At 41.3% G+C, this 11,140-nt stretch overlaps 1 protein-coding gene across 1 annotated transcript in view; it reads left to right on the top strand.

Annotated features, from left to right (window-relative positions):
* The first annotated feature begins 752 nt into the window (after positions 1 to 752).
* st8sia2 (ST8 alpha-N-acetyl-neuraminide alpha-2,8-sialyltransferase 2) overlaps positions 753 to 11,140 on the top strand; it is a 14,122-nt gene continuing 3,734 nt past the window's right edge. The window contains exons 1-5 of the mRNA XM_034685988.1: positions 753 to 1,143; positions 2,552 to 2,608; positions 3,556 to 3,696; positions 3,785 to 4,042; positions 7,941 to 8,234. Coding sequence (XP_034541879.1) covers positions 1,046 to 1,143; positions 2,552 to 2,608; positions 3,556 to 3,696; positions 3,785 to 4,042; positions 7,941 to 8,234 — 848 coding nt within the window. The 5' untranslated portion in view covers positions 753 to 1,045. The remainder of the gene's footprint in view (positions 1,144 to 2,551; positions 2,609 to 3,555; positions 3,697 to 3,784; positions 4,043 to 7,940; positions 8,235 to 11,140) is intronic.

Below are 11,140 nucleotides of genomic sequence, written 5' to 3'. Positions count from 1 at the left end.
TCAATGGTTGTAACATTACTTTTAATTGTTGTCTGTTTTTAATTGATCATCATTATTTTAGGGTCACATCTTTTATTTGCTTGTCATGCATTTCAATGTTTCTTTTATATGCTCGTCGTCGTTGTAAATGAGGGCTTGCTCTCAATGATTTTCGAGTTTAAAGAAAGATAAAAAGTCAAGTCAGCTGTGCCTCTCATTGGAAGACTCGTAATCAAAATATCTTGGAAAGTGCCACGTTAGAAAAAAATTAACTCCCGTACAGTGTGTGCCGATCAAGAAATTAGTTATCCAGACTGAACTCGTCTTTTGTACCAAGCCTAAACATGTCTATTTCTGCTGTAAATATTGTCTTTTTTGAATTGGTGTGTATGTGGTTTCCGGTACTTCCGGAGCCAGCCTCAAGCGGATCCTCAATGAACTGCAGTTTTTAGCACTTCACATTGAACTCATATTTTTTAAAAAGGAGGTTCCCGCTTGGGTTAAACGCAAGTGAAGTACAAGTGTGTTAAGATTGCATCTTAGATCATCGATTACCCCTACGTACTTGCATCACTTGGGACCTTATCTATTTAAATAGATCCCCACTAACTACAGTGGAAGCTTGGATAGTGCTTGTGCTTGGTGCAAACCTGTCTCACACATCTTTAGCTATCCCTCACTGCAGAAGAACACCTGGAGAGTGTGATCCAGCCGGCCGAAGATGGAGATGGAGATTTGGCTCCTGTTCCTTTAAGACTGCATGTGGTCTACATCTTGCTGCTCCCATGGCAGGCTGTGTAGGTGCACGCTTTCAAAGTTTGACTGGGGAATAGAGGCAGCAGCGGAGACGGTAGCAGCATCGACCCGTCAGGAAATACTCACATACAGCAATCATCATCAACAAAGCAAGGGGGGAAAACCAGGACCCGCAGCTCCATGCGATAAGAACAATAGGAGAGATGAGTGAGCCGATAGCCGATTTGTAAATGGAAAAGACAAGCAGGTTAATGTAGCTCAGTGTTTGCTGGAAGGAGGGACTCCCCGGGCTGCAGCCTTCCCCTCAGCCATGCCGCTTGTGTTCCGCACGCTGCTGTTCGCCTTTGTAACGCTGCTGGTGGTGCTTTTGATCATAGATGATATTGCAGAAGTGGAGGAAGAAACTGCGTAAGTAACCCACCGTGATCTCTCCATGCATGATATGTGTGAGTGTGTGTGCGCAATTGTTTTCTTTCCAGCAGGTTTATTCCATTTCATCCCGGGTCCTGGTAAGTGTTGGAAACTAGAACAACCAGGTGATATAAATGAGTGTATTTGATCTCAGTGGAAGTTTGGGGTTGAATGTGGACAATGCATGGTTTTGTTTCTACATTTGTAACACTTGGGTGCAGCAGCAGTAGCAGCTGTTCAGACAGCAGCCTGCCCGGGTCTCTAAGGATTAGGCTATTTGTCTTGCAGCAGCCTGCATGCGGGATAGGATACGTTTACACTATAGGAGAGAAGGAGAGTAGAGTGTGTAGCCTGTACGTGTTCGTGTGTGTGTGCGCGTATGCGTGTGTGTGTGTGTCAGATATGGACGAGAGAGAGAGAGGAGGGGCAACAGATTGGAAACAAAAGAGATCTTCCTTTCCTTTTTTTCCCCCTTTTCCATTCTCAGACTTTGAAATGTTGAGCAGTGCAACAGAAATCCTCCAAAACTCACTCTGGCACACACATGCCCCACTTTGATTTGACCTGCAAGAAAACACAGTCTTAATATAGAATCAAACACTTCAGTTACAAGTAAAACCAACAGACTTCAGCAGTGCAACATCCCTCCTCCTGTTCTCATCATTGTTTAAAGAGCCTGCACTACTCATAAATGCAAAAAATGAAAAAGAAATTACCTTTTTTTTTTAACTCTGTTCAGATTTTTTGGGTCCCTTTTTGCAAATAAGAACAGTCTGTGTTCGAATGCAATTCCCCGGCTGTGGATCATGTCATAATGAGGTCATATTGCTTTGTGAGCCGCAGAGGGAGAAGAACCAAAACCAATTCCAACTCTGCATAAATGCTGCTTAATGCAGACATATTAATATAATAAAGGGCATCAGGGTAGTGAAATGAGTGCAGAAAGCCCACCTGACCTGTCTGTCTGAGCTGAACTCCTCTGACTCACTTTCTCTTCATTTACACATATTCCTTCTACAGTTTTATCAGATGAGATCAAGGTCATGATTGCACAAAAGACTGATGCAGAAAAATGTGAACACACTGTTTTTTGTTTTTTTTTCCTACTGTAAATGCACCCAGGCTGGTGTATTCAACACCCCTGTGAAATAAAACCTCCTTTCAGTATAATGGGAGTCCATTAAGGCCACATTTCTCCCCATTACATCAGCAAATGGGTCCACTGTGAATTGTCTAAAAATACCTTGATGCTTGCTTTTCATCTTCATTCTGTCTTAAAAGCTGGAAGTACAGTACCCAATACTGTTATTGGTACAAGATATGATTACAGGAAGCATCCATCAAGGCTGCTGATGGGATTCACAATTTGATCTAAATCGTGTTTCCTTTCTTTCTTTCTTTCTAGAAAAACTGGACACTCCAAGAAGAGCAACTTGCACCTGCTCATTCCTAAACCACACAGGTCTGAAATCCAATTATCTTCACACACTCACATATAGAGATATCAACACAGCTGGTGACCAGTAGTCGGGCGCTTGCTGCTGTTTCTATAGTATTTTTAGCCGCCATTGGCCATTTGATTCCTTTGCAGCCTGTGTAACGCAGTGAGTCATTCACGGTGAGTGTCTCATTACTTTTTACAGCAAGAGAGCACCTGCTATAAATACATCCACATCAAAGTAGTGGTTTCCGTGAGACTCTAAAAACATCAGCTGTAGAAATAAGATTCAATTAGAGTTATAAAACGCTGTACTTCAAATCACATAACTTTGGTGACATTGATTTATTGCAATCCTTATTCAAGCTAACCTGAGGGAGTCAAATTAGCTTAAAAAATAGTGTTTGAGAATACAGTCAAATCATTTGGTGTATATCTTAATATACTACCATAAGCACACTATTACATATAAAAGTCCTGCATAGCTAATAACATTTGTGCACGTCATATCACCTAAATGTATTACAAATATCAAAAGTACTCATGCAGCATATTGCCTCCATGAAAGCCTTTTTCTATGATTGAATCACTATTGCTTATGTAATCATTTGTCAGTATTATTTCACTGCAGCCAATACAGACACGGGTTGGCATCTTTAAACCAATGCTCTCCTTTTTCTTTTTAGAGCATACTGGGTTTAATCTTTACTAGTCATATATTAAATGTAATGTAACTAAATATATAAAGTGAGTGCTGTACAGTCAAAAGAGCAGCACTTAACTAAGAAGAGGAGAAATAAAAGTTGCATGAAATATTAAGCCTTGAGGGTTTTGTACAACTACGTGTATCATAAAAATGGGGAGAATGGGGAGGTGTTCTCACCATTAATCAACCTCATAAGAATGCTACTGTAGGTTATTAATCAGATCTTTCAGCTGTATCAATAACATAATTCTCCCCTACCATTTAGAAAATCTGCAGCACACGCCGACCCCACTGCTGTGACAAACCTGAGCAAAGACACAAACACTCTCAGTCCGAGCTGCAATAACACTGCCAGGCTCTCCTCAAACAGCTGGACCTTCAACAAGACCCTCTCCAACCTCATCAGGCACTCACATCCCTCTGCATAATTACCTCAGCATAGTTTGACACTCCAGTAAAGAGACCCTTTCATAACTAGTGTTCTCTTCTCACAGGAAGAACATTCTGAGATTTCTCGACCCGGAGAGAGACATCTCCATACTGAAGGGCACGCTGAAACCAGGAGATATCATCCACTATGTATTTGATCGCCACAGCACCACAAACATCTCAGAAAATCTCTACCGACTGCTGCCAACTGCATCCCCGATGAAGAACCAACATCACAGACGCTGTGCTATTGTGGGAAACTCCGGGATCCTGCTGAACAGCAGCTGTGGACCAGAGATAGACTCTCACGACTTTGTCATCAGGTATTTAATTCATGATCACATGTTGAAAGTCCTCCACTTGAAACAAATCAGGTTCAGTTTGAGGTTTATCACTGCATTTATTCCCCATAGGAGCCATACATGCTTTTTGGCCGTTCTTATTTTAAATGTAGTTTGGAGCTGGACATAATTATTGGACTTTTAAAAGCCTTTCAGTGATTTTAAATAGGGAGCAAACAGCCAGACTGATACCAATTAAATACACATTTTTGCATTACAGTCATCCAGCAGAAACACATTGTGCCTCACTCAGAGACTCTCGGAGGTCCTGCCCTCCTTTGTGAAGCCCTCAGCTTCCTCTGCTATGTGTTTGCAAAGTAGAGGGTTATTTACCACCATTCAAACCTGTCATGAGAGGGTAATAAATCTGCGTTGGGTAATACTGTAATCATGGAAAAAGCAATAGGAATTATCTGTATGGGATTCTGTGTAAAGACGAGACAAAGCCTGCAGTAAATGCAGAGGTATTTACAGTGAAAAACATACCCTCATGAATCAATGACTTTAATGTTGTTGTGTAAATGGAGCAGGAAGTAGCTGTCTGCATTGTCACCTCATTGAGCGGACTGATCGATAGCTAAATAGGCCTCAGATTCCTTGTATGTCTCTTTTCTTACTCTGAAGATTGATCTTTAAAGATTGATCTACGTATCTTCCCTGCGTGCTGCTGCAATGCTTCGCTGATGAGGAGAGGTCATGATTTCCTGACTCCAGCAGCATGGTAATGGAGCCCGGACAGGGCGGTAATTGTGGGCTGATGGCAGACAACAGGGAATGTGGCATTTTGAGAAGCTGAAGAATTTGCTTCAGCATTCCCGTATTAGATTGAGGGATAATGTTTCAGCTGTATATAGTTCTCTGCCATCCGCCTCATTTGTACACTGCAGTTGACAAGGTTTAGAGTAGTAGTTGTAGATTATTTAAAGTGAGTCTTACAATGTGGAATGAAATGTGAGAAAATTACTTGGAATTCCCGAAAGCACTTACAGTCAGCTGGAGGTACATATCATCACACGTTTCTCTGCAGGTCATCTTTGAACTGAGTTTTTCTTAATGTGTGTAAATGAGCTGTCACAGCAACAGTTAGCCTTACATGAACGAAAGTACAGACGCAGTGAAAAGTATGGCTCTGCATTTAAGTGATCATACAAACAAAGCAGCTCCACAGGTTTTTGGTATATTTCACAATCTACAAGTATTAACACCAAAAAATAGGGAGTGGGTTCATTTTTAAGTATAAATGATAGATAGCTGGAACATATCTCTTTGCTTTGTTGGGTGAATATTTTCATCTGCTGTATTTCATAGCCAGTATGAATAATGGACAGAATTTCAGTAACGTCACCTGTGACTTCCTAAAGAGCCCAAAGAAAGCCCAAAGTTAGTTATGGCTCGTTTCCACCAAGCGGTCTGGTATGGATCAGTACAGTTTGGTACAGGTCGGATCGGTAATGCCTGATCCTGTTTGCGTTTCCACAGCCAACCGTGCCCTACTTGGTGGGCGGCATGTAAGCTGGATGCCGATAACCGCGTCAGCTACGTAATAGCGTGACGTCATGGCAGCGTGACACAGTGTACCACGCTAATAAATGCAACGAAGAAGAAAAGCGCGAGGAAAGTCTGCACCTCCGTGGTCAACCATGGAACGCCGTTTCTTGATGCCATTTTCCAAACAAAAAAAGTTATCTTCCCGAAGTCCACTGGAGATTTAAACATGGCAGGGTTATGTGTTGTTCTTTATTACAGCTGTTGCATGGGAAGTGACGATTCTTTCGTCCAATCAACGGACGGCAGTGTTTCTATCTCCACCTTCTGGGGTTGGATCGGTATGTCTGGCACCCCAACAGAAGGGTACCAAAAAGTGGGACAGTTCGGCTTGGTAATTTGGGGACCTGTCCCGGTTTTAGTCAGTGGAAACGCCACAAAATGCGTGCCGTACCGAGACGAACCGAACTGAACCGCTTGGTGGAAACGGGACTCCAACTATTAACTATTAACTACTTGTGAAAAAAATAATTCAACCCCTTAAGATTTTCATAATACAAAAACTGACATATGAGTACACAACGGTTTCAGAACTAGGATGTGAAAATGTTTGATTCTTTGTAAAGATGTCTATTTTGACATGAGCTCTAATGGGGTTTCCTTCAATTTTGGAGACAGCCTCAAGTGGACACTCGCGGAACTGCATATTTTTGCATTTAGTCATTGGCTTCCCTTTTCAGCAGCAGAAGTTGCTGCTTTATCTTTGCATCTTTGCGTTGACTTTGTTTGTTTGTTGTTGCGCCCTCCTAAAAGTTTCCCTTACGTCTGAACTTACAGTACACAAAAATGTCCAGTAAACAATATTAGACTAGCATAAAACGAGTCATCACAAAGCAAACCAGGTGATGCTTGGAGAGTTTTCACTGCACAGGCATGACCATTTTACCAACGTGTAAATTAGAGTCTGAATTGTTACTCTGTCCCGAAATGTTAATCTGCCACACTTTTGATCATAGATGATGAGATTCTTCCCTAAGAAGATAATTACCTGCTTTGTATCTTCTGGCATTTACTTTGAGGCTGGGTTTAACATCAATTAGCAAAATGTCATCCTCTGCTTCTCTGCTGAATTTAACTCAAATTTCTGCTGTCTTTCACTCCTACTGGAGGCTTCCACAGGGGGAAATGTAGGATTGCCTTCAGGACAGAGAAAGATGGATGATAAACTAAGTGAAAAACAAAAAGAAAGGTGTCAAAGTGAGGTGTCAGGCCAACATGACTTACCACAACTGTTTCAATTCTGCTTAGCAAATAGCTGCTGAAATTTCTAGGAATCGGATGATCTTTGAAAAGACATTTCTTTTGTTCAAGATAAGTAATGATTGCCATTGTGGTAGTTTTTAGTAAAGGTTTTCTCTAAGAAGATGTGATAAGTATCTTTTTAAAAATGTACTGATGGCTGTCATTAATGTTCATTATGAACCACAGCGGTTGAAATGAAAATAAACCTGATGTTTTTTATAAATCTAATTATTCAGCAGCCTCTTGTGTACCCTATTTGTCCATTTGCATATTTTCATATCCCCTGACTTATTCAGGTTTTCTTATTTAATTTGTCACCCTCCTGTAAATGTCACAAGTTAAACTAAAGTTTGAATCATTTTCAAGGTTCATTACGCATGTTTTAGGCTGTGCCTTTCTCAGCCCATGTGTGGCTAAAATGACTCCATCAGTCACTAGATCTAAAAAGGACAGAAAAAACCTGTCGGAGGGAAGACATTTATATTGACCTTTCCTTTTCTGTCCCTTCCTTTCTTATACTTATGGACCAAATCAAGAATGAAAATAAAGATTAGAACCTTTATTTTCTTCCCCGTGCTCATGGTTATTGAAAAACTCCTTGCTGATAGATGTGTATAGTAGAGATATTCAGACCAGTGAAACTAGAAGATACAAACTAGAAAATTGCTTTGAGGAGCTTTAAGTTTGCCCATTTTGGCACCCCTTGATCAAATACGTTAATCTTATAGCTTATCTGATTTGTTTCTGTATATGCCAATGTAGTATTTTCTTATGAAACTTCATCCTGCGCTCCTTTGACTGTGAAATGTGTTGCTCATTGTGAATCTTTTCTGTTGAAAATGGGTAAAAGGCTTCTTCTTCAGAGTGATGTCTCTGAGTGAATCGTCTGGTCTGACACCTGCCCCCTCACAGCTGTTTAAAAATGAGGCATCAAAAACCACGGAATAGAAACCGTCAGTCGTGTTGCTGACTGTCTTGTCTGCTTTTGTCAATCATAAAGAGATATCAGTATGAATATCAGTGTGTAAAAAAAAAAACTCAAAGGGGCTCTAAAGGTTTTGAAACTTAGTGGCCTTTACCTTTTTGTACTCAGGTGTAATCTGGCACCGGTGGAGGATTTCAATCAGGATGTGGGCTGGCGGACCAACCTGGTGACCATGAACCCGTCGGTGGTGCAGCGGGCCTTCCAGGACTTAGTCAGCGAGGAGTGGAGGGGTCGGTTCCTGCAGCGTCTCCAGAGTCTGAGCGGCAGCGTGCTGTGGATCCCGGCCTTCATGGCTAAGGGAGGAGAGGAGCGCGTGGAATGGGCCCTCCGTCTTATCCTGCTGCACACCGTGGACGTACGCACCGCCTTCCCTTCGCTGCGGCTTCTCCACGCTGTCAGAGGGTAAGATGCTGGTGCGAATCACAGCCACTGTACCTGCTGTGCTGTGCATCATAGGAACACCTGCGAGAAGCATAATGAAGGGGTTGGCAAACTCTAATCTGCCGCCCAGGTGGCTATTTTTAAACAGAGCATTACAGCTGATCACAGCTAGTGAGAGGATGCTGCTGCTGTCTCTTCACTCTGGGTGCAGCTCAGTAGTGTTTAGAGATAGACCGATATGGCTTTTTCAGGGCCGATACCGATTATTAGTAGTCAAGGAGGCGGATAACAGATATTTGGAGCCGATATTAATTTGCAGTAAAAGGGGAAATATTGGCGTCAGAGTTTTCAATAATACAAACTCCGACACTTAACTTTGTATAAATGCCTTTAAGCATATGTTTATTAAACAGCTTTCAGATTTGCAAGATGTTAAAGGTTTTTTTTTTTTATCTTAGACAATACACATCTTTGTCTAAAAGTGCAGGGAGCTCCCAGGCTCAGCAGCATGTCTTATAAAGTGAAATGAAAACTTAAACAAATAAATAGCTCTCTAAACGGTAAATAAAGTTTTCCAAAATGTCAATATAACTGAAATGTTAATCTTTCACTTATCTTTGTTTTATGGGGGTGTTTCAGTTTATTTGAAGTGGGGTTGTATGAGTTTTGAATCACTAGTAATTGTAGGGGCCACAATGGATGCTGCTCAGCTCGTCCCCTGTGATGAGAAACTGCAGAGAGAAATGGAACACACTTTAGGTGTATGCTCTTCTTGGAGTTACCTGGTGGTGCGGCTGCATCAGAGCCAAAATAACCTAGTTTTAAATTTATCTATTATTGGCCGTCGGATTTAAAAAAAAGGCTGATGCCGATATGCATCAAAATGCAGAATATCGGCGCCGATAATTGGTCTATCCCTAGTAGTGTTGGAGTGTGTGAAGAAGACCTCACTAAGTACTATGTTCCTTTTTTGATACTGGGAGTACACCTTGATGTCTCTGTCCCTCTTAGACAAATAGCTGAAGATTACAAGAAATGCTCTTCATGTCTTTCTCAGATGAGAAGATCAATACTACTGCAAAGTTATTAAGGAAGAATCAGGAGGCATGAGGTGATTAGCTTAGCACAAACAGACTGCAAACAGGGGGAGGTAGCTTGGCCTTCAACAAGTAGAAAGCCAACTAATCATCACTTTGAGCATTTGTTTTGTTTTGTGATCACTCAAGCATAACATCCAGATGCTCCAGATGTCTGATGCCTTTATGCTTACAATACTATGCTAAAGGTCGGATATCTAACAAATATATTATGTTCACAGTACTCACCATTTTTGTGAGGCATGTTGATGACATCTGCTCTGAAGCACTTAACAGGTTGCAGATTGGGGCTGGTGGGAATATCATGAGTTTTGCTTGTAGCTGCTCACACACCAAAGCTTTGGATATATAATGCTACTCTGAATTCTTTCTGAGGGATACATAACTATATTTACTTACCATTATGACAATTCATTAGATATTAATGAAGATATTTTGAACTGAACTAAAGTAGTCGTCCAAACAACCAACTCATTGACTGACATTTCATCACCTTGAGCCAGGGAGCTAGCAGGGCCCTAAACAACCAATTGTGCTTTTCAAGGGTGTTACGTGCTTTGAGTATTTCTTATTGATCTACACCCGGGTGAAGTGAATTTCCGGAGTCTTGTTGTCAGTGTGACGTTGCCAGGCAACCAGCAAAGACACTGGAAGGTGGTCTGTTGCAGCGTCTGTGTGGATAAATTGTTTTTGAAGGTATTGAAAGACAGCTCTCACTGAGCTTTTTCTTTTCTTTTGTTGTTTACATTATAAGTGTTGTTTGCAGCAAACATTTACAAGAGCTCCATCCAAGGGAAACTTTCATTTGTCAAGAGTCTAATTTATGTGAAAACTACTGATTGTTATTAAGCTTCAAATTGTGTAGCTTGGAAATTGGTGTTGACAGGCTGATGCAGTGGGTCTGTAAAAGCAAAGAAAGCAGCGTTTAGTTGAGGTAACAGGACTTCTCTTCATCATTATTTGTGTTGATTTATTTCAAAGCTAGTTGAGGACCTTTTTATATAAATACTTTTTGCAAATCTGCCACATGCAGCCTCCGCTGCCTTTAGGGCTTTATAAAATCCCTTTCTGCATTTTTTTCTGCTGTCCCTGCATCTTTCATCACAATAAGGCTTTGCTCTGGATCTTTCCTGCATTGTTAAAAGCTACCGCTTGTCACTGACCAAATTATGCAATCTCGTATGCCCCAACTAGCACAGAGTATTTCAAAGGGCTAGAACTGAGCCGTGATTGTTGCAATTAACAGTCTGTAAAATCAGTGTTTTACGAGAGAAAAAAAGAACGTCCAGAAATGCTCTTTGTCCTCTCTGTACAGATGAACCTTTGACTCCAATCATGAGCAGTGAAGGACAAAGGATCTGCAACACTAAAGCCACTTCAGACCATTTCCCTGATAACCATCTCTGCTGGTTAAAATGCTTATCACCTACTGTAGTGTCAGGTTGGACTGAGAAACCCTCCCGCTGTTTGTCCTTCACGGCACATGAACAGCTTTAAATAGTTCACCCTCTGCTTCTCAGCTTGACCTTGAGCACCAAACAGAGAGCACAGCGAGAGCCCAGAGGCAGAGAAAGCAGCTGGTGACTGGAGACAGGACAAGTGGACGTCTGACCCTGAGAGCAGTGTGTGGCATTAAACCACAAGGAGCTCATGTGTCAATTAAAAATTTAAGAAAGCGATTGCAATTAAAGAAATTCGTTTTGGATCTGTGTTCAGCAAACAAGCAACAATTATTTAGAATTATACTAGAAGCCTTCAATAGTGTCCTAGAAAACATGAATTAAATGCCCCGCCATTGTTGTGAGATAAAAACCTTTATCTACTGAGTAG

This window comes from Notolabrus celidotus, chromosome 6, assembly GCF_009762535.1.
Source record: "Notolabrus celidotus isolate fNotCel1 chromosome 6, fNotCel1.pri, whole genome shotgun sequence".
Lineage (NCBI taxonomy): Eukaryota > Metazoa > Chordata > Actinopteri > Labriformes > Labridae > Notolabrus > Notolabrus celidotus.
The sequence above is the reverse complement of the archived record's forward strand: the minus strand, read 5'-3'. Positions and strand labels throughout refer to the sequence as shown.